At 59.5% G+C, this 23309-nt stretch overlaps 2 protein-coding genes across 2 annotated transcripts; one reads left to right on the top strand and one right to left on the bottom strand.

Annotated features, from left to right (window-relative positions):
• Positions 1-1174: 1174 nt before the first annotated feature.
• QPCTL (glutaminyl-peptide cyclotransferase like) lies at positions 1175-8885 on the top strand. Its single transcript, XM_077840346.1, has 7 exons — positions 1175-1372; positions 2534-2680; positions 3983-4270; positions 4533-4685; positions 4883-4982; positions 5486-5602; positions 6403-8885. The coding sequence occupies exons 1-7, from the start codon at positions 1175-1177 to the stop codon at positions 6546-6548; spliced, it is 1149 nt and encodes a 382-aa protein (XP_077696472.1). The 3' UTR covers positions 6549-8885.
• Positions 8597-14899, bottom strand: LOC144278950 (peptidoglycan-recognition protein SC2-like). Its single transcript, XM_077840347.1, is given in 6 exon segments — positions 8597-8775; positions 9114-9211; positions 9213-9230; positions 10252-10453; positions 11997-12068; positions 14875-14899. Coding segments are annotated over 6 exon segments (594 nt in total).
• Between the last annotated feature and the right edge of the window lie 8410 nt (positions 14900-23309).

Genomic DNA, 23309 nt, shown 5'->3' with positions numbered 1-23309 from the left:
CCCCTGCCCCCGGCTTTCCAGGCCCAGCTGCAATAGTCAGTCTGTCCTTCCATGTGCTTGCTCTCTCCATATGGACCTGTCATCCATGTGCACCCATCCCCATGTCATCGGGGCCCAGTGCGGAGAGGGGTCGAACCCTTGGGTGCACTGGAAAGGGGAGATTCAGATCCATGGGTGCGTTGGGGGGGAGTTGGACCCTTGGGTGTAGGGAGGGGGTCAGACCCAGGAATGTGTTGGGAGGAGTCAGCTGCATGGCGGGCGGGGGGAGGTGTCAGACCTTGGGTGTATGGGGTAGGTTGGACCCATGGGTGTATTAGAGGAATGAGGCACTGGATCCAGGGGTGTGCTGGAGATGGTCAGACCCATGGGTGCGGGGGAGTCAGACCTAGGGGTGTGTTACAGGAAAGGGAGTTGGACACATGGGTGCACGGCAGGGTTGTACCAGTGGGTGTAATAGGGGAAGGGGGGTCAGACTCATGGGTTCAGTGTGTGTGTGTGTGTGGGGGGTTGTACCCAAGGGTGTGTTGGGAGGGGTTGTGCACATGGTTTTGTTAGGGGAAGGCGGGTCAGACCCATGGGTGTGTTGGGGGGGGTGTCAGATCCAGAGGTGGTTTATGGGAAGGGAGGTCTGAGCCAGGGCAGGGGGTGCAGTGAGGGAGTAGGACCCAGGGGAGTGTTAGGGGAATGGCGGGTCGGACCAAAGGGTATGGTGGGGGGGGGGTTAGGACCCAGGTGCCCAGGTGGGGGTCAGACCCATAGGTGTGTTAGGGCTGGGGCTGGTCAGACCCTGGGCTGTGCTGGGGGGGTGTTGGACCCAGGGGTGCATGGGGGAGGAGGGGTTGTCCTTTTCAATATGCCGTTATGTGATGAGGTGTCCTTACCCGGCCCCGCCCCATTGTGGGTGTGTCCTGTGGTAACCCCACCCCTAAGGGCGAGTCCCCGCCCCAGCAGGCCGTAACAACGCCGTGGCTCCGCCTCCTGTGGGTGGGTCTTGCAGATCGCCCCGCCCTCAAGCGGCTGGGGACTCTATCTGGGACGCGCCGCGCGGGGGGCGTGGCTTCAGTTCGCCCCGCCCCTCTGGCCGTGCGCTCCCCTCAGGTCCTTCCCCCGTGGGCGGGGCCTGGTCATGCCCCGCCCCGTGGGCGGGGCTCGCTGTCTCTCGGCCGGCGGCGCCATGCGGAAAGGGCCGGGTGCCGGGGCCCGGCGCGGCCGGGGAGGGGGCGGCCCGGAGCCCAGCGCCCGCCCGCGCCGCGCCCCCCCGCGCCTGCTCCTCCTCCTCCTCCTGCTGCTGCTGGCGGCCGGCGCCGGCCTGTACCTGGGCTGGGGGTCCGGGGCCGGCGGGGGGCAGCCGCGGGGCCCGCCCAGCGCGCAGGTGAGGGGCGCGGGGCACGGGGTGCGGACGGGGGGCGTGGGGGCAGGTGCGCAGGGTGTCTGGGGCGCGGGAGTAGGGAGCATGGGGGGCAGTGTGCCCAGGGAGGGGCAGGAAAGTTGGGGTAGGGAGCATGGGGGGGCAGGGGAGTTGGGGAAGGGAGTATGATGGGCGTGGGGGCAGGGTGCCTGGGAGGGATGGGGGGTGCCTGGGGGGAGGGGCGTGGGGGCAGGGTGCCTGGGAGGGATGGGGGGTGCCTGGGGGGAGGGGCGTGGGGGCAGGGTGCCTGGGAGGGATGGGGGGTGCCTGGGGGGAGGGGCGTGGGGGCAGGGTGCCTGGGAGGGATGGGGGGTGCCTGGGGGGAGGGGCGTGGGGGCAGGGTGCCTGGGAGGGATGGGGGGTGCCTGGGGGGAGGGGCGTGGGGGCAGGGTGCCTGGGAGGGATGGGGGGTGCCTGGGGGAGGGGCGTGGGGGCAGGGTGCCTGGGAGGGATGGGGGGGCCTGGGGGAGGGGCGTGGGGGCAGGGTGCCGGGTAATGGGGGTTGCAGTGAGGCATGGAAGGGGCAGGGTGCCTGGGAGGGATGGGGTGTGGGGGCAGGGTGTCCGGGGGTGAGGGGGGTGTCGCACTGAGGCATGGAATGGGCAGGGGGGGCTGGGCGACGGTACGGCTGTGTAGAGCTAAGATGGGGTGCAGTGTCGCTGAGTCCAGGAGGATGCTCGTCTGGGGCTGGTGGGCTGGGGGGAGGCCCTGGGTGCCCAGAGCCCTCGGAGAGGCAGTAGGAACACCAGCGCTGGCATCTACCCCCAACCCCTCCCTCCACTGACACTAGTGGGGGCAGGAAGAGGCCCTTGAATTCTCACTGGCTCTTGTGCTCTGTTCTCCGTCACCCTAGCGGGGTCGTGCAGCACAGGGGGACGCAGCGGGAGGGCACCCCCCAGTTCGCATCCACTGCCTGTATTGGGGACAGGATGCCCGGGGAGCCTTAGTCACGGAGCAGGGCCCCATTGTGCTGGGTGCTGTACGAACATGAGGAAGGAGGTAACCGCTGGCTCAAGACCCGGACCGCAGGACCCCTCTGCTCTCGCTTGGATGCCCTGGGTCCGTTCCTGGTGCCGGGGGTGTTTTGAACGGTCCATTGGATTCCAGCGCTGTTCCTTTCCGCAGCTTGGCCACAAGCCCCGGAGCCTCTCCAGTAGCCAGGTGAAGCGGCTGGCCTCCCTGGTGAACCTCCGGCGCCTCTGGAACTCCTTCCTGAAGCCCATGCTGATCGAGCGGTACCCGGGCAGCCCAGGGAACAGGAAGGTGCGGCAGGTGAGTGGGGGCTGTGGCCGGGCGAAGCCTTGGGGTGTGCGGTCCTTGTGCTGTGCCGGAGGTTGGGGCACATCCTGGGCTCAGAGGACACCCTGGAACGTGGGACCCCAGAGTTAGCTTGGGCCCTGAAAACCCAAGAGGTTTGCCCCAGCTGCAGCCAGTGGCTCAAGGCCAGGAATTGCTCTGAGGCAGCTTTGTCTGGTTTCAGGCTCCAGTGCAAACGGCGGCTTTGCCTCCCTGCACCGGGGACCCTGGGCAGTCACTGCCTTTGGTGCGAAGTGGGCGCGAGAGACCAGCTAAATCGGTATCTGCACGGATACGGCCCTGGCTGCAATGGGGGCAGGGTTAGTCTGCGGTCTTGTCTACACTACACAAGCCCTGTGGATATCGCTGTGCTGATATAGCTGTCCCAGCAGCGCCCCTAGTGTAGACCCAATGGACACTGACAGAAGAGTTTTGCCCGTGTAGGAACAATTTCCCTGAACGGCACTGTGCCAGCAGAAGTGCTCTTCCATGGACAGCTGCATCTACACGGGGTTTTTTGCCAGTGTAGCTATGGCAGCTAGGGGCTGTGTTTTTTCTTTCCACACCCCAAACAACAAAGCTGTGCTGGGTTTGTGGAGTAGCCCTGGCCTGAACTAGGGATGCGGGAGATCTTTGGGGTTGGGTCTGCAGGACCTCTTGGGGAAGCTACACCCGGTTTGAAGTGGGTGCCGAAAGCTCAGTGCATTTTGGAAGCGTCTGTGCCAGAGACATGTCCATTGCAGACCCAGCGTGCGGGGGTTCAAGCCCTTGAGAATTGGTTTTCCCCTTCTGCAAATATTTTTGCAAGTTCCAAATATTTTCCTGTCTCAAATCAGGACAAAAATTTCAGATATTGGCAATACCCCAAGACCTTTTCTTTGCCATTTCGGCTCAATGGAAACGGTTCGTTTTGGTCAGTTTGCCATGTTTAATTTCAGTTTTGACCTTTTTTCAGTCTGTTTAGCTGAAATTTCAGAACAAAACGTTGTTGTTTTGACCCAGAAAACGGGACTGTTTGAAGCGATCGAAACGTTTCATTTGCACAGTCGAAACATTTTTTCGAGGCGGGAGTGTTGTCGAACCTGACCTAGCCCCATTGCACTGGGCAGATCCCTTTGGAGATGGTGAGCATCTCTCCGACCCTGCCCCTTGCCTTAGAAGGGTGAGACAGTTCCCACCCCCCCGCAGCCCCTTGGCCTCCCTGCTGATATCCCCAAAACCGCTGCCCCTGACGCTCCCCCCAGACGGCACCCTGAAGCCTTCTCTGTCTTGTCCCAGTTCGTTGTGGATAGCCTGGCCACGCTGACTGCGGGCTGGCGGGTAGAGCTGGATGCCTTCGAGGACCGGACACCGCGGGGTGTCGTAGGCTTTGCCAATGTGGTGGCCACGTTGGACCCCGCTGCCGGGCGACGCTTGGTTCTGGCCTGCCACTATGACTCCAAGTACTTCCCCCGCGACCGGCAGGGCCGCACCTTCCTGGGGGCCACCGACTCGGCCATGCCCTGTGCCATCCTGCTGGAACTGGCCACGGCCTTGGACGCGGAGCTGCTGAAGGCCAAGAAGCAGGTGAGAGCTTCCCAGGTTGGGGGTTCTACTCTTGGCTTGGGGAAGGAATGGAGTCTAGTGTGTAAAACCGGGGGGGATGGGAGCCAGGACTCCTGGCTTCTATCTCTGGCTCTGGGAGGGGAATGGGGTCTAGTGGTTAGAGCAGGGGAGCTGGGAGCCAGGACTCCTGGGTTCTATCCCTAGCTCTGCTGCTGTCCTGGGTGCAGTCCCCTCACCTGTCCAGCAGTGCCAGGTGTTGAGCAAGCCCCGTGTCTCTCCCCAGGGCTCCGAGGTGACACTGCAGCTGTTGTTCCTGGACGGCGAGGAGGCCTTCGGGGAGTGGAGTGAGAGGGATTCCCTGTACGGGGCGCGCCACCTGGCTGAGCACATGGCCAAGGCTCAGCACCAGCCGGGCACCAGCCAGCTCCAGGCTATGGTGAGAGCCGCCCGCTTGCCCCTCTGGGGAGTTCTGCCTGGGGGATCTTTCAGGCTGGAGGGAGATGGTGGGGGTGCCTGTCCGGGGTAGGCGGGGGGCTCAATCTGTCTGCACTGGATCTTGTACCAATCCCTACCTCAGATCCTCCTGGGGTGACTGGGCCCCTACAGATTTAACCCCTTGTTGCCTCCTTGCAGAGCCTGTTTGTCTTGCTGGACCTGCTGGGGGCCCGCCACCCGACCATCCAGAACCACTTCCCCCTCACTGCCTCCTGGTTCGACCGGCTCGTCGGTATCGGTACCAAACCTTCCTTTCTTCCAGGGGTGGGAGGGGGCTTGCCCCCCCAGGCACCTGTAGTGGGATAGCTACCCCCCGCCAGTCCTGATGGTCCTGCATCTGTCTGACAATGAATAAAGGTGCCTGGGTTCTAGCCCTAGCTCTGGGAGGGGAGTGGGGTCTAGTGATTAGAGCAGGGGGGCTGGGAGCCAGGACTTCTGGGTTCTATCCTCAGCTGTGGGAAAGAGCTGGGAGTTGGGGATTCAGTCCCTGGGGCTGTTGACCTGGCATCTTTCACCAACACTTTATTTCTCTCAAACACGACTTGTCAGGTTTGAAATCCCCCCTCCCTCCCGCCCTGGCGTTTTCTCCTGCTCCCGGAGACAGCAGCGTCTCCGTGTCCTCAGGGAGCTCTGTTGTGAGCGGCCAGGTGTGGCCCCCTGTTGGGCTCATCCTGCCGCGCCCCCAGCCGGGCAGGTCCCAGGAACCAGCTCACTCCTCACCCTCTGCTCTGTGTCGCCCAGAGAAGCGTCTGCACCGGCTGGGCCTGCTGCAGTCTCACCCCCAGGAGCAGATGTACTTCCAGCGGGAGCCTGCCTATGGGCCTGTCGAAGATGACCACGTCCCCTTCCTTCGCAAAGGTACCAGTCCTGCCCCTTGCTACTGGGCGTCCAGGTGCAGAGCAGTGTGGGATGGACAGCTGGGGAGGCCTCCCCAGAGGAGCCAGGGCAGAATGTGTGCAGACAAAACGTGGTGAGACTCCCCCAGGCTCCCACACAAGCCTGGCCTCGTGAGTGGAGCAAGGGACTGAGACCTGGGTTCAGGTCCTGGCTTTGCCACTGCCCTGCCGGCTGACTCTGCTGCTGTCTTCCTCAGTTTCCCCATCTGTGAAGTGGGGGGAATCATTCTGACCCCCTTTGTAAAGTGCTTTGGGATCCCCTGAGGACAAGGGCTATGCAAGAGCTAGGTGTTATTTACAGGGGTAAAATGCTTTATAGATGATGTTTGCCTGCCTGGCACGCTTCACCCCAGAGGTGGCTGCATTTTGAACTTAGGCTCTGGGATCCTTGGGGGTGAAAGACTTTATAAACATATCATTGCTATCTAGCCACTTGGCCCTGACTCGCTTGATGTCTCTGGCCAATCTGGTTCCCATAATGCACCTGGGCCAGCTGCTTGTTGCTAGGTCAGGGGAGCACACGGCTCCTAGATGTAAGGTCAGGTCGTGCCTGAGGGCCTGGCTCCATCTACTGAGACAGTGTGCGCATTTAGAATGTCGCCCGTCGCCCGCTAGTGGCTGGGCCACACAGGGATAATAGTCTACTACTGCTGACAATAGTGGAATTACTCCTGTAGCTCCAGCAGTAGAGGCTGGTGCTTGCAGTGATGCAGAGCCTGGGTTGGATCCCTGCTGACTACCCATGTATCTGTCCGGCCACAGGAGTGCCGGTGCTGCACCTCATCGCCACCCCCTTCCCGTGGGTCTGGCACACAATGGAGGACACGGAGCAGAACCTGCACCCCCCGACTGTGGAGAACCTCTGCAAGATCCTGGCTGCCTTCCTGGCTGAGTACCTGTGGCTGTGACTGCCCAGAGCCTCTCCTGGTGAGGGGACCAACCCCTCCCTGGGCCTCGCAGGATCCTTTGCCCCTCCTGGGCCGAGCTCCATGGGGCCAGCAGCCAAAACACCCTAGGAACCAGGCAAGGTGGCTTGGGGGGCCCAGGCTGTGGCAGCCCCGCAGGGGCTTGGGGAGGTGTTACAATGCTGGGAGGATGGGAAGAGAGATTGTGCTGAGTCTGTTCTGGGGCTGTGGCCAGCCCAGGAGTGAAACCTCTTGCTTGAGCCCCTTGAGGTTGGGCCTTCCTGGGCTTTGCACGCCCTCCACAGCTCCAGCCGCTGGGGCCTGGAATAGCCTCTTCCTAGTGCGGGGCCTGGATCCCAGCTGGTCGCGTCCCCCGGGGTCCACGGCTCAGAAGCCGGAATAACTGGGCTGAACCTGGACTGTGCCAGGGGCAGGACACCGGGGGCTGCGGGGGGGCCAGACCTGCACTCTCGGCAGCGCGGCCTCCAGCTGCCGGCCCACCAGGGGTTGCTCCTGTTTACGGGGCCCATCCAGTCCTGGGGTGCCGGGCTCCCAGCCTCGCTCGGGGGCTGCTCCACAGTGACTCTCGTAACAAAGAGCTGCCCCCTCAGTGCTGCTGCCCCCTTCCCACATGCTGGGCAGCCCTGGGCACTGTGGGGCTGGGACACTGCTCCTGGCATGGCTGTTCCCTCCGCTCCGGCCCCTCCTGCCAGTCTCCAGCCGCAGCCCCAGCTCCCATCAGCAGGCGCAAACCCCAGCTCCCCTCCCCTTCCTTCAGCTCAGGGCTGCCGGCCTGACTGTGTGTGACCCATGCGGAACCAGTGCTCCCTTGGTTTCTCTCCACCTCCTCCCTCTGGATTGAGAGGCAGCACAGCCTAGTGGGCAGAGCACTTGACTGCACCCATGGGATCTGTTCCACGCTTTGCCACTAACTGGCCCTGTGAGTTTGGGTAAAACCCGTTTCCCCTCCCATCCTTTGTCTAATTAGACTGTGAGCTCTTTAGGGCAGGGACTGTCTGTCTCATGTTCTGTGTGTATAGCACCTAGCCCAAGGGGGCCTCTTAGTGCTAATCTGACAGACCATAATCACACCCTCTGAGCTCGCCCAGCCCAGCGGCAGGGTGGTGGTGGTGATGGTTTAACAGGAGATGAAATGATTCCCGGCGCTTCAACTTTTCATGTGCTAGAAGCTGGTTTATTGTCACTGCTCAGTAGCTCCCAAGCAAAGCAAGCACTAAGCCGCGGGGCGCTGGGGTAAAGGCAAATTGCACTTGAACTAAAAACCCCTTTGTGGGACTCTGCGACCCACCCGACGGATCCTTCCCCGGCACCTGCTGTGTGAAGATCCAACACTTTGCCCCCCTCGGTGCGAGAGGCTCGCGGGAACGGACTGTCGGGGCGAAAGGGGCGAGGGCTGAAAGCTTTGAGAGCCAGACCCTGCGGGGGCCAGGCAGAGCCGAGTGTCAGGGCTCGGGGACACTTGGGTTCCCTTTGTGGGGGGTTAACTAGCGACCGGTTTCTGGGGGATTCCAGATGAAATCTTCACTGCAGAGCTTGGGGGGCTGGGGGCAGAGGCGGATTTGACTCTGGGATTGAGAATTGCTCGGTCGTTTCACACGGGAATGGAGGTGACGTTTCCTGAGCTGCCCAGGGATTGGCAGGGCCGTTGCCACGGAGCTCGGCTGAGGCTTGGCCCCACCCCCCGGACGCTGTAAGACCCTGGGCCTGGCTGTGTGTGGACCCGGGCTAAGCTGACATGCCCGTTGCGGGCGGGAGCGAGGGGCTCGGCCTGGCGTCTGCCGAAGGAAGCAGTCTGGGGGAGGCAGGTGGCTCCCAGGTGCTATTAGAAATCTGAGCCCCGGGGGAGGGCAGCAGAGCCCAGGGGAGACGGGAGCATAACCCCAACTCTGCCCTGCTCTCCGAGGAGGCAGCAGGTGGGCGAGAAGCGGGAGGCTGCCCCCTGCTGGGGGGCAGAGGTGCTGCTTGAGCAGGCAGAAGTCACAGGCAGCGGTCAGCGATGGGCGCAGGGGCTGCCTCGAGGCTGCAGGGACTCAGGCTTCAAACTCAGGCCACTGGCTTATGGCGTCGTAGAGGGCGTCCCCGGGGCATTCGGTTGACTTCACGTCTAGATGCCCCTTCAGGGTGTAGCTTTCGCTCAGGAAGCCCCCGGAGACAGCACATTGGATCAGGCTCTTGGCAGCGGTCAGGGTGGTGTTGTCAGGGGCTGTTTCTGCAGGACACCAGCAGCCCCCTGTTAATTTCACACACGCCCCTGGCCCCTCTCTGCTGCTCAGGGGATGTGAATGTGGTCTGAGTAAATAAACACCCTCTAGCCCCGTTCTTGATTGACCATGTCAGTGTCTCTCTCCCCCACCCCACTGCATTTGGTAATGCATCTCCCCGCCTCCACACACACATTTGCTTCGCCACGCTTCCCCTCCCCCTCCCTTTCCTGACCCTGTGCCCCAGCCCAGTGCCCCACCGTGGTGGAACCAAGAGCAGCTGTGAACTTCCTAGTTCCCCTGGGGGCCTAGCAGGGAAATCTGTACAGACCGAAGAATCAGGTACTGGAGAAGCTGCCCAGGAAGCTGATTGCCAGTGACTTATCGTTCCAGTTCTTGGCATGGGCCCCTATGGTGCTCCAGCCTCTGCCCTTGTAGACTCTCGTCTTCACCGATCAGGAAGCTGCAGGCAGAGCGCAGTGTGAGACCCACATGGGCACGTCGGCCGCACCCTCCCCTCCCCATCACTCTTGGCAGCTCCCCCAGGGTCGTCGCTGGCCCCGCCTGGGTTTGAACCTGGGACCATCAGAGCTAGAAGCTCAATCCTCTGCCATGGAGCTAAAGACCCACTGAGGAAAAGGACTGGAATGGAGGGGCCCTAACCTGTATTGCACTGTTTGGCCATTAGGTGGCGCTGTGTGTAACACCCCTTATGGAAGGCACCAAGGGCCCCACCTGGACAGAGCTGGGGGTCGAGTGAGGCTGTAGTGGGCCCAGATGTGGGGCAGGAGAACAGCGCTGTGAGCCGCTGCCCTGCAGGAAATTCCCAGCTGGGTTTCCATCTCCCGACATCACCATCTCAAAGCATTTCACGGAGCAAAATCTCTGGCCAGGTTTTCGTTGCGGGGCGTCAGGCCGGCTGCAGGGAAACGTGTCAATAACGCCGGCACGGGGTGATGTCACAGACGAGGAGGGCGCAGGCCCCGCGGCGTCTGTCGGCTGAGCTCCTGGCACAGCCCAGGGGCTCCCTGCGGCCCTCCATCCCCCCACCAGCTCCGTCACTGCCCCCCCAATCTCCCCCTGCTAGGGGCTCTGTGCCCCCGCCCCCCTCCCCTCTTGCCAGGGTCCCAATCTCCCCCCACAGCTGGGTCTCTGGGCGCACCCTCCCCAATTCCATCTTTTCCGCCCAAAATATTAAATATAAAAATCAAATCTCTTCTCTGGAGAATCCCTAGGGTGACCAGACAGCAAGTGTGAAAAATGGGGACAGGCGTGGGAGGTAATAGGTGCCTATATAAGAAAAAGTCCCAAACATCAGGACTGTCCCTATAAAATCGGGACATCTGGCCACCCTAAGAATCCCCCCTCCCCCAGCTGTCCCCCTGAGTGTGGTCTCGGCTGCCCCCCCGTGGCTACCTCGGGGCAGCGGCCTGGAGTCTGTCTATCTGCTGAAAGGAGGCCCCAGTCGCACCCTGCCCCCTCACTTGTAGCCGATGTCAGACCAGCCCTTCTTGTCCATGTGGTAGCTCTGGATGCCCCTGACTTGCCGGCTGCAGGAGACCTGTGAGGTGCAATGGTTCCCTGCCGTGTGGTGGATGATGGCGTAGGGCACTGGGGTCCCCAGCGGGTCCCTGCTTCTTGGGACCTGGGCCTCCCACTGGGAGCGGGAGACGATGGTGGGGCAGCCTGTGCCATGCGGGGGAGGGGAGAAAGGGTTGGATTAATGGGGGTGCCCCCACCGGCCCCAGCCCACACAGCAGGATCGGGCCCAGAGCTGGTGCTCTGAGTGGGGCTGGAGCCGTGGGGGTGGGGTGGGGGCCAGCAAAGGCCGTGCATGGTGCAGGGGGGATGCGCAGCCCTGCGCTAAATGTGACAGGGCTGGAGAGAGGCATGGCCGGGAGCCTGCTCGCCCCGCAGCACCACCAGCCAGTGGCAGCAAAGGGGTGAACGGGGAGCCAGGCCAGGCTGGAGGGAGGCCAAGCAAGGGCTGGGCTGGAGATGGCGGGTGGGGCTGGTGCTCCAAAGTCACCCTGGGCTGGGGAAGCTCTTGCCCAGGTTGTGCGGCTCTGAGCCTGTCTGTCTCGTCGGCCCCCTCCGGTCATTTGGATCCCTCCAGCCTCCCCTCCACTCCGCAGCCTTTCTGCCTTTCTGGTCTCTCTGCATCCGGGAGGCCCCTGATCATTCTGGTTTCCCACTGCTGACCCCCCCGCCACCCCTCGGCCAGGTCCCTTCAGAGACGGGACAAACAGGATGGAGTCCAGTGCCCCAGAAACTGGAAGGTCAGAACATCTGACTCCGAGAAAAGGCTCATTGGGCACAATCAGCCTGGGGAACTCCCTGCCACTGGCTGTCACTGGGCCAAGAGCAGGATCCAGCAACGGATCAGAGGTTTCTATGGAGAACGAGGACAGCCAGCGTCACAGTGGGTGGGACTGGACGGGTTCCCGCCCCGGGACTTGGGGCCACTAACTGATGGGAACAGAAAGGAAATTCCCCTGTGGCTGGGTTATTCCATCATGGGCCACTAGGGGGTGTCTGGCAGCTCTCTCTGGAGCATCTGGCACTGGCCGCTGCTGGAGCCGGGACACCGGGGTAGATGGGCCCTGCTCCGATCCAGGGGGCGACGTCTAGGCTGCAGGGACATTCCCAGCACGAATCCTCCTAACGGCCTTGGTGGGAGCCGGGGACCAGCTAGTGTTGTTACTGCTCCCCCCACCCCACCCCTCTGTCCGTGCTTTCCCCCACCCTCTTTCTGCCCCTGCTCCCCCCTCCCCAGCCCCCATTTCCCTGCCCTCCCCACACAGCCTCAGCTCGCTGCCCCTCTGCATGCTGGGAGCTGGCACTTTCTGGCTCTTGGGTGCCCCAGGGCAGTTCGGATGGCGCTGGGCTGGCAGGGGACACGGCCTGGGCGGGGGGGGTGTGCGACACTCTGGGATCGTCTCCCCACGGGCAGGGCCAGGGGCCTTGTCCCTTGGGCCAATGTACACTAGGGCTCTGGGGAACGGGCGACAGGGGATGACCCAACCCTCCCACGTGGAGGGATGGGCTGGACGGGAGCTGAGGGGCGTCTCCAGCTCTGCAGGGGCAGGTCCAGCCCAAGGCACCAGGCCAGGGGGCAGGTTTGATGGGTGACTCCATCATTGATTTCCCCCCCTCCCTCCGTTCTCAGCTGCTTCAGGGATTCCCAGCCCTGCCCCCCACCCCCTGGCCCGGGGGGATCCGAACTCACCAAGCGCCACGGCGCAGAGCACTGAGAGCCACACGACCCGCGTCAGCAGCAACATCTTCCTCTCGCTCAGTCCTGTGGGGACACGCGCCCGTCACAGCCGGCCTGCCACCCCCAGGAGGGGGCGCTGCTGGGCCGGAGCCAAACACCCCCAGAGCCCCTGGGTAGGAGATCCCCCTGTGCTCAGGCTGCCCCGGGCTCCAAGCCCAGACTGTTGCCTGATGGCAGCATCCCATCCCCGTCCAGATCCCCCACCCACTTCCCTATGAGCTCCCCGGTCCCTATGGCAGCCCCTTGAGCAGCAGGCTTGGGGGTGGCTCTGGCTGTACTAACAGCCCCCTGCCCAGCTGGAGCTGTGGGGAGAAGAGCCGTGCTGGGGGGCAGAGCTGGTCCATGGAGACCGGTGCCCCGTGGGGTGCAGAGAGGGGCTGGCATGTGCCCTCCTGGGTTCCTGCAGAGCTGGGAGCAGAGTGAGCTCCGGGCACCAGCACCTGCTTCTCTCTATAAGCACCTAGGCAGGCGACAGGGCGTGGGGCCAGGTAGCTGGTTAATAAACTGTCTTGCCAATGCTGTTTGGGAGCCCAGCCACCGAGGAGGAAGGAGTCGGGGGGGATTTCACCAGGGGGCTGCAGTTGCTGAAGACCCAGCAGAGCTCGTGCAGCAGGGCTCAGGGGTCCGTAGCACGACCGGGGCTGACAGACTGCGCGCCGAGGGGAGGGAGCGATTCTGGCCTGGCAGCGCAACCCCAGGGGCAGAACCTTCATCCCAACGTGGGCAAGGCTGGGCACAGAGCACAACCCAGCCTGGGGAGCTGGGGAACGCCGCACCGGGGGGACAGCACGTCAGCCACCGTCCGGGCCGCCATTTCCTGCTCCGACCGATCCAGACACGCCGCCTGCCCCAGCTCCCCTGAACTCCAGCTGCAGGGCACTAAGGCAGCGCCTGGAGATCCCAACCGAGATCGGGGCCCCGTCGTGCCGAGTGCTCCACAGACACCCAGTGACTGAGCTTGGGGCCCTGTCATACCAGATGCTGCAGCCACACGCAGCGAGAGCCAGTCCCTGCCCCAAAGTTTCCAGTCTACCCTACGCACAGCTTTTGTCCCGATGTAACTGTGGGGTGGGGGGGTCGGTTTTGATGATATAGTTATACCAGTACAACAGCAGTGTGTGTCCGGTGACACCAGGATGCAGGTGCCTGGTACCAGGGTCAGACCCGTCGACCCTTCTCGTCCGGGAATAGTTCTAGCCCGGTTGCAGGGCTATAATTGTACCCCCCACCGGGGCTGTAATGTGTTAACTAGCCTGGTACAGTTACACTCCTACAGCGTTTGTGTGGGAAGTGGCCGGCCCGCGGGGTGACCTTGGCCAAGTCCCGGCCCTGCCCAGTGACTCAGTTTCCCTCTCCGAAGTGGGGAATCATAGAATATCAGGGTTGGAAGGGACCTCAGGAGGTATCTAGACCAACCCCCTGCTCAAAGCAGGACCAATCCCCAACTAAATCATCCCAGCCAGGGCTTTGTCAAGCCTGACCTTAAAAACTTCTAAGGATGGAGATTCTACCACCTCCCTAGGGAACCCATTCCAGGGCTTCACCAGCCTCCTAGTGAAAACGTTTTTCCTAATGTCCAACCTAGACCTCCCCCACTGCAACTTGAGACCATTGCTCCTTGATCTGCTGAGGAGAAGGGCAGTCGAGTGCCAGGTGCTGTGAGCCTCACGGCCCAGCAGGGGGGGCTGTAGCCGCCCCAGGCTAGGAGATGGCCGGAGCTCCATGTAGCTGAGGAAGGGGCGATGATGGTGTCACCGCTTAGGGCAACTGCACTGGTCCTGCCCCTCCGTGGCCCAGCCAGGGCACCCGCCCTGGGCTCCTGGCACGCCAGCCGCCACCTCTCGTGGGCAGGACCCGCCTTGCTCTCCCTCCTGCCGGGTGCTCCAGGCTTCCCGGTTTCCTGTTGGCACTGTGATATCCCCAGCAAGTCAGACTGGCCAAGCCGGCCGCTTTCCTGCCCCCTCCGAGGCTACAAGCCCCATGAGCCCCACAGCTCCGTCCCCACCAAGCTCCCCCCAAGAAGCACCTCGGTGCTTACGGTGACAGGACTGCCGAGAACACGGGTTAAACCAATCAGCGAACCCACCCGCCTGCTACTAGGCTTACCAGGGATCCCTCCCCCGACTCCAGCCAGGGCTCCGGCCGGGGTGCAGCCCGTCAAACCCACCCAGGGGCTTTTCAGTGCTTCCAAGCTCAGCATAGCTTCTTCTGTGAACACGTCCCCTGGGAATCTGTGAGTGCTGCAGGCCGGTCCCTCGATCTGGGAACAGGTATTCGCAGCCAGTGGCTCACTCCTCAGGGCATCGCTTCGAAAGGCCGGGGGCAGAGGTGGGAATTTGCATCCCTGCCTTGGCCGGTCGGTTGTTTTACAAGTGTCCTGTGATATTCCTGACCCTTCCCAGGGTTTGATGGAGTCACGTCTCCCCCAGAGGAATCACGTCCCAAACTCCAGACCCAGTCGCATTTGTAATACAATGAACTCCTAAAATACCCACACTTCGTCCAACCAGCTTTGTGCAGGGTCTGGGAGGGAACCGCCGTCTCTGGCCCATCTCCCCCTACAGAACTGGGTGGAACCAGGTGCTGTTCGGCACCCTTGGGGAACCCATTGACTTAGTGCCTGGACAGGTTTCTCCCCTGCCTGGCCTTTCTGCCATGGCCTGTCACAATGTCACGTTTCAACGTTGCGTTTAAGAAGCATTCTGCCATCACGCCAGCACCCGGCCTTCACAAACCCGCCCGGTCAGCTGGCAGCCTCCTGCCCCAGTTCTCTCTAGAACCCCTGGGCTGATCTCTCCCACGCCCCTCCTTACCCTGGGTGCCCCCAAACCTTTTCCTTCGAGCACGCAGTTCATTTTCTTAACTTGCGACACGGCTCGGCTGCCTTATTAACGCTGAGGCTTGTCCTGCTCCATCACATCCTCCGGGTCCTCCTTGCACTCAGCTGGCTTCCCCGGTGCTCCCAGCATCACTGCAACCGCTTTCACCGTCCTCCGCCCGTTTCTGACAACCCCACGTCTCCACCGTCTCCTCCCTCTCGCCTGCCTTACCCTTTCCTTGCGGCGCTCACCAGCCGCCCATTGACTTCCCCATTCTGCGGCTTTCCTTTCTGAGCATTTTCTGTCACTTCCTTAAGCTGCTGATTAAAAGCCTCGCGCGCCCGATGCTGAGCTGCCGCCCCGGGTCACGCTTTCCCCTCCATTCTCTGGTCAGCCTCAGAGACAAGCAGCGCACACGTGTGATCCCACGGGCCGGCCGGACGCGGTGCGGCCCCAGAACCTCCATGCATAACAGCACATTTCTTTACAAACAATCCAACCCCTCATTTTACTCTTGATGGCGTTAACGTTTCTCTGGATCTAGTCTTACATCTCTTCTTCAAACTTTTCCCCTCCCCTGTAGGCCCCTAGACCGTCCCAGCCAGAGTCTCCACACACGGCTAGGTCTTTACTCCCGACACAGAGGTTGTGACCCTGCCCGGTCCGGTTCCAGCCGGTAAACTTGGGTCAGAGGATCCCCCAGGAAAGCAGATTTATTACCAATTCAGCTTCAATCTTACTTCCTACTTAAAGAGACCTCAAGGACCCAAGCCCCAGCCAGTATTTATTAGTTATTAGTACAGCGCCAAAACAGAAAGGCAGATCCATTACCGAGTCTGCTGAACCAAACCTTGCAGCTGTTGACGTAAACGACACATTGATCCCCGTGATGTCTTTTGCCACTGCTTGCATACAGCTTGGACTACTTATAGGTAACTTAGTTCCAGCTTATCACTTCCTCTTTCCCAATGCAAAGCTACAAATCCATCTGTGTCTGGTAAATTTCATAGACTTCCCAGCACACAATCACACATCTGCTGCTTAAGCATAAACTTTTACCATCACTATAAGAAAAGGAGTACTTGTGGCACCTTAGAGACTAACCAATTTATTTGAGCACAAGCTTTCGTGAGCTACAGCTCACTTCATTGGATGCATACTGTGGAAACTGTATGCATCCGATGAGTGAGCTGTAGCTCACGAAAGCTCATGCTCAAATAAATTGGTTAGTCTCTAAGGTGCCAAAAGTACTCCTTTTCTTTTTGCGAATACAGACTAACATGGCTGTTACTCTGAAACCTACCATCAATATGTTATTTATACATTTCCATTTGTTTGCGGTTGGTACATTTCTCGCACAGTCGCGTGGCAACGCAAATAACAGGGCACGAGGCCAAAAATTTTAGCAGATTGGCATTTTTCACAGCCTGTGAGAGTTTAGCAGCATTCCCAAAGCATCTTGGGAGTTTGGGTCACCAGTAGGCCTGAGGTCTGATCGTAATTTGACCTACCAGTCAACAAACCTTTGTACTGGTGTAACCCTTCTGCCCGTCAGAGTTGGCAGCAACAAGGGCCGGGTTCAATATCTAGGGGATCCATTCCAATAACACAATGCAAACCGGCTCGAGCCCCCACCCAGTGACCTGGGACAAATATATACCACCCCCGCTGGGCGCCTCCAAGAGGCAATACTTCCCCTCTCGCAAGCACATAGTCTGAGTGTAGCAAAAGCCTTTTAATAACAGAGAGAAACAATGTGGCATTATGTTGGGGAAACACCACCAACAGGATTCATAACACAACCCATGAGCAAAAAAAAAACCCACCCCAGGCAAATTGGGGCATGCCCTTTTCCCTTTGGTTCTTGAGTCCAGCAACCCCAAATCACCCAAAGTCCCAAAAGTCCAATGCCCCAAAAGTCTCTGTCCCTGGTCAGGGCAGCCCCAGAGTTCGAAAGTTTATCTGCGGAGCTTTACCTCCCAACCTGGGTGGAAATGGGACGGGGGTAAGAGGCACCTTACATGATCTGAAGCTGACCGCCCCATAGCTCCATAGCGGCGCTCCGCTCCGCCAGCCGCCCCACGAACTCCTTCGCTCCGCTGCGCTGCGCTCCGCCAGCCGCCCCACGAACTCCTTCGCTCAGCTGCGCTCCGCCAGCCGCCCCACAAACTCCTTCGCTCCGCCAGCCGCCCCACGAACTCCTTCGCTCAGCTCCACGGCCCACAAGCAGCTCCTGCCATCCACACGCTGCTCCGCGTCGAACTGCTTCACCAGCCGTCCCACAAACTGCTCCACAATATATCTTCAGGCTCCCCCACTACTTAACACAACACTCAGTAATTTCAGCTCTTAGGTGAATTCAGCTTGTAGTAGGGGAGCCCCAGTGCTGGTGCACTGTCAGCCCAAAGTGAGCTCAGCAGCCTATAACTAGACTTCTAATAAAATCAAAATTAGCTCTGATATTCCACAGTGGAGAGAGGAGGAAGTGCAATTAGCATGTAAGGCCCTCACCAAGGGGCCCATGCCACCAAGTATTCATACTTGTCCCCAGCCTCTCTTTATTCACACAGTTTAGGAACCCATGACCCTTGCCTAGCGAGTGCTACTTAGTTGATGGTGAATCCCTCCATCATAACAAAAGGCCACGTACAGTTCCAAGCACAGTTCCCATAATCAGGGTAATAACAATTTATTCTTCCTGCCCCAATAACAGAGACGCTGGGGATCCCACAGCAGCCAAAGTGACCATTTGAGCAGCTATGGCCTCATTCTAGGCGTGGTGGGTGTGCCTATGCAAATGACATCGGCCCCTGAAGTTCTTTTCCACAACTTGCCACACCTCACCACCAGATGTCAGGGTGGAGCTCATCCTGACACTGCTTACACTGGTATAACGGCATCCCCATGGAGGGGGTGGAGGGTGTTGTAATGTTTTAACTAGACCCGTCCAGTTAAAGTCCTCAGGCTTTTGCATACAGACATGGCCGGCCTGCGGAGTGACCTTGGTTAAGTCACGTCCCCCTTGCGTGCCTCAGTTTCCCCATCTATAAAGTGGGGATAGTGATGCCAACTTCCTTTGTGAAGGGCGTTGAGATCTGCTGGAGAAAGGGGATAGCTCAGGGCCAGGTATTATAACTGGGGAGCAAGAGGGTCTGTCACTGCCCCAGGCTAGCAGATCGTGGGAGCTCCGCGTAGCGGAGAGACGGTGGCAGACAAGGGTAGCAGAGGGCGCTGTGCTGGGTTCCTATGGGGCAGGTTGGTGGCAGAAGGGGAGGTCTCTTCAGAATCCAGCAACACACCCAACAGCCACATGTCCTGATGCCTGACCCCATTGTCATCGCCCCTAGCACGGCCCCTAGCACCTCTCGTGTGTGTCGGGGGGAGGGGGGGAGTGAGGGGATTTCTGCTTGGGCTGCCCCCATGTGCTGGTGCTTAAACTCCAAAAGGAAGCTTACAAGAAGTGGAAATTTGGACAGATGACTAGGGAGGAACATAAAAATATTGCTCGAGCATGCAGGGGTGTAATCAGGAAGGCCAAAGCACAATTGGAGTTGCAGCTAGCAAGGGATGTGAAGGGTAACAAGAACAGTTTTTACAGGTTTGTTAGCAACAAGAAGAAGGTCGGGGAAAGTGTGGGCCCCTTACTGAATGGGGGAGGCAACCTAGTGACACATGATGTGGAAGAAGGTGAAGTACTCAATGCTTTATTTGCCTCGGTCTTCACAGACAAGGTCAGCTCCCAGACTGCTGCCCTGGGCAACACAGTACGGGGAGGTGGTGAGCAGCCCTCAGTGGTGAAAGAACAGGTTAAGGACTATTTAGAAAAGCTGGACGTGCACAAGTCCATGGGTCCAGATCTAATGCATCCAAGGGTGCTGAGGGAGTTGGCTGATGTGATTGCGGAGCCATTGGCCATTATCTTTGAAAACTCATGGCGATCGGGGGAGGTCCCGGACGACTGGAAAAGAGCTAATGTAGTGCCCATCTTTAAAAAAAGGAAGAAAGAGAACCCGGGGAACTACAGACTGGTCAGCCTCACTTCAGTCCCCAGCAAAATCATGGAGCAGGTCCACAAGGAATCCATTTTGAACCACTTGGAGAAGAGGAAGGTGATAAGGAACAGTCAACATGGATTCACCAAGGGCAAATCATGCCTTCTATGATGAGATAACTGGCTCTGTGGATATGGGGAAAGTGGTGGTCGTGATATATCTTGACTTTAGCAAAGCTTTTGTTATGGTCTCCCACAGTATTCTTGCCAGCAAGTTAAAAGAGTATTGATTGGATGAATGGACTATAAGGTAGATAGAAAGCTGGCTAGATTGTCGGGCTCAACGGGTAGTGATCAACGGCTTGATGTCTAGTTTGCAGCCGGTATCAAGTGGAGTCCCCCAGGGGTCGGTCCTGGGGCCGGTTTTGTTCAACATCTTTATCAATGATCTGGATGATGGGATTAATTGCACCTTCAGCAAATTCACAGATGACACTAAGCTGGGGAAAGAGGTAGATATACTGGAGGGTAGGGATAGGGTCCAGAGTGACCTAGACAAATTGGAGGACTGGGCCAAAAGAAATCTGATGAAGTTCAACAAGGACAAGTGCAGAGTCCTGCACTTAGGATGGAAGAATCCCATGCACTGCTACAGGCTGGGGACCGACTGGCTAAGCAGCAGTTCTGCAGAAAAGGACCTGGGGATTACAGTGGACGAGAAGCTGGATATGAGGCAGCAGTGTGCCCTTGTTGCCAAGAAGGCCAAAGGCATATTGGACTGTATTAGTAGGAGCATTGCCAGCAGATCGAGGGAAGTGATTATTCCCCTCTATTCGGCACTGGTGAGGCCACACCTGGAGTATTGCATCCAGTTTTGGTCCCCCCACTACAGAAGGGATGTGGACAAATTGGAGAGAGTCCAGTGGAGGGCAATGAAAATGATTCGGGGGCTGGGGCACATGTCGCACGAGGAGAGGCTGAGGGAACTGGGGTTATTTAGTCTGCAGAAGAGAAGAGTGAGGGGGGATTTGATAGCAGCCTTCAACTACCTGAAGGGGGGTTCCAAAGAGGATGGAGCTCGGCTGTTCTCAGTGGTGGCAGGTGACAGAACAAGGAGCCATGGTCTCAAGTTGCAGTGGGGGAGGTCTAGGTTGGATATTAGGAAACACTATTTCACTAGGAGGGCGGTGAAGCACTGGAATGGGTTCCCTAGGGAGGTGGTGGAATCTCCTTCCTTAAAAGTTTTTAAGGCCCGGCTTGACAAAGCCCTGGCTGGGATGATTTAGTTGGGATTGGTCCTGGTTTGAGCAGGGGGTTGGACGAGATACCTCCTGAGGTCCCCTCCAACCCTGATATTCTGTAATTCTATGAAATGCAAGTGGTGCAAAATAATAGCGAGATGGCGCCCTGGTGATGCAAATCCAAGGCAGCATCCACACTGGGACGCTCAATCTGAGCCACAGTCAGTGGGTTTTGTGATATGGTGACGTATCTAGGTAGGGGTTTCCTAAACCCTTTCCCAGGGCTGGGATAGAACCCAGGAGTCCTGGTTCCCAGCCCCCCTGTTCTAACCACTAGACCCCACTACCCTCCCAGGGCTGGTGATAGAACCCAACAGTCCCAAGCTGCCGGGTGCTTTGGCCATGGGATGTAAAACGGTCCCGTCTCTGCTTCCTCTCCCACCGCTGCAATGACGCAGAAGCTGCTTTAGTAGCAGTCCCCCCTGCCCAACTGAGTCTCAGGCCTTGCTCGCCGCTCAGTGCCACGGCAGCCCCAGGAGATGATTGCTGCGGGGGTCTCGGGCCAGGGGGAGGCAGTGACTCCTAGGAGCAGGGAAAGCAGCAGCACTGTAGATCAGGGAGGTCTGGTAATGTCAGTGGTTGGCTGGGGTCTGGGAGCCCAGACACCCCGATTGTCAAAGGCCAAACCCCTCTCACCACCGGCTCTGTAGCTCCCCCTTGCTTTCGGTCTGTCTTAGGCACCATCCTGGCCCTCATCCCCCTGGCATCTGAGCACTGCCCAACCTCAATTGCATTTATTCTAACTGCCCCCTTCAGGGCAGGGCCTGGCTGCTCCCCCTGTACAGACAGGGAACTAACTACAGCACAGAGGGAAGAAGGGACTTGCTTGAAGACAAACAGAGCATCTGTGGCAGAGCTGGGAAATGAACATGGGTCTCCTGGGTCCCGGGATGGCACCTTCTCTTCCAACTTCCTGCCCCCTTCGTCCCTGGTTCAGTGGGAGCTGTGGGAGCTCTCTGGGGCACAGGAGCTGGCTGGTGCCCAGATGGAGCTACATTGCCTATTGCATAGATCTCTCTTTTCCCGAACATTGAGTCTGCTGCTACAACCTTACCAGGGCCCGCCAGGATCCTTGCAGCTGGTCAGTGCTAAGCTGTGAACTGTGCTAGGGAGGGAAGATGAAACAGATCTTCCCTCACTAGCGGAGCTCTGTGTTACTGGGGACTCACTGCTGGCTCAACCCAACCAGCCCTCCTCAAATGGAGCCTATAAATCCTCCAGCCATTCCCTCTGGAAGTGATGGTGTTAGCAAAGGTGCTGGAGGTGGTCAGGCCTCGTGGTTGGAGCTGGACTCAGGAGGCCGGGGCGTGGGTGGAGCGAGGCTGGAGCGAGAGCAGGGCTGGAGGAGGACGAGGAGCAGGGCTGGAGCAGCCTAAAACTGTTGCCAATGCCAGGCAGGAGCGAGCCCAGCACAGGACAGACCCAGGGCCTGACAGATGGCTCCAGGGGGCGCTTGGCTCCCAGCCCCGCTGGGCACTGACAGGCCAGGCACCCCAGGGCATTATCACCAGCCCGTTCCCAGTCTTGGCATGGCAGTACATTTCCTTCCCAGTCCCCGTCCCCTGGCATTAATCCAGGGACTCCGCACTGGGGATGTGCACCTGGCAGCACGCAGCCTCCTGAGAACACACAGGCCAGGGTGCAGGGCGAGGGCTCCCAGCGAGAAACGGCAGGAGGGCAATGCTGGGAACCCCCAGAACATCTTCAGCTCAAGCATGAGGGCACCCCAGCATCCTGGAGAGCATGAATCTAGCTTCAGCTCAGCCTTTATGTCCCCCCATTCTCTGTGCTAGATGGGTTGGTCTCCCGGGGGGACGAAAGTGCCCATCAGGAGTTCCTGGTTTATGCAACGTCAGTTTCCCGCTCTTGTGAAAAAAACGGTGACTTCCCTTACACAGGAGCTGGTGTTCTTCAGGCTGGGCTGGGCCTGTACACGTTCCCCTGTCGGGGTGTGTGCACCCAGGGCCCGTGAGTCGCAGACGTTTGCCAACGAACATTTGCCAACAGACGTTTGCCCCCTGCTCTCCCCGTGTGCTCAGGGACCGCCATCAAAAGGGCACGTCTGCCACCTCCCTCTCAAGTCCTTCGCACCTGCATACTGCCAGGGGAACATCCCCATTTCTACTGAGGCCTCAGGGACAGGATTTATGATGAACCGGCTGGAGTTGATCTCCCCCCCTCCCCCCCAGCGTGTTGCACCCCTACGGCTAGCTGGGGATCCAAACTGACACTCCCCGGTTTGAGCCCCTGCCTAGCCAGGCCCTCTTCCCTCCCCCCAGGCAGTTGTTGGCCCTGAACTCCTGCAGGCAGCCATGACACACAGGTGCTTGGGGGCTTGAGAGAAGGGCTATCACCAGCTGAATGACCCCTGCCTGTACGGTGGGGACTGAGGCCACTTTGCCAGCAGGTGCCCCCCAAATCCTGTGCTATGCTGAGTCTGGGGAGATGGGCAGGTTCAGTCTCATTAGAAGGGATCGGCCAGACAGAAAGGCAGAATCGGGTCCCCGCACAGAGCCCCTGTATTTCCTGCCTGTGTCCTAACCACCAGGACAGTGGCCAATCCCACCTTCAGGTCAGGTTCCAGCGTCGGGCCCTGTCCATACCCACAGCGCGTGGCACCCAGCATGCGCTGATAGACTCCGGTACATGCAGTAAGTTCACAGACACTAGAAACTGCCTAACGCCAGGCTGGGGGCTGGGGATGTGTAGGGTACAGAGCACAGCCCCCCCTAAGGCCGGGTAGGAGGGCTGGGAAATGCATATGATACAGAGCACAGCGCCCTCTAACACCTGGCAGGGGGGCTGAGAGATGGGGGGTGTAGAGTACAGAGCACAGTGCCCCCTAACACCGGCCAGGGGGCCTGGAAGCTGGGGAAATATGTAGGATCCGGAGCACAGCATCCCCTAACACCAGGCTGGGGGGCAGGGAGAGGGGGGATATGTGGGGTACAGAGCACAGCGCCCCCTCACACCAGGACACGAGGTCTCGTCCGTCTCAGGGCGGAAATGATCACACCCTGCGAATGGAGGATCTGCCACGGGCACTGGCAGGAGCGCGTTGCTTTACATTAAGGTTCTTTGGCTGATGGGCGAACCTCACCCCGCCCTGCGTTTCGAGTGTGAACAGCTGTCGATGGAAACCCAGACAGGAGAG

This window comes from Eretmochelys imbricata, chromosome 23, assembly GCF_965152235.1.
Source record: "Eretmochelys imbricata isolate rEreImb1 chromosome 23, rEreImb1.hap1, whole genome shotgun sequence".
Taxonomy (NCBI): domain Eukaryota; kingdom Metazoa; phylum Chordata; order Testudines; family Cheloniidae; genus Eretmochelys; species Eretmochelys imbricata.
Note: the sequence above shows the minus strand (reverse complement) of the source record. Positions and strands in the feature narration are given on the sequence as shown.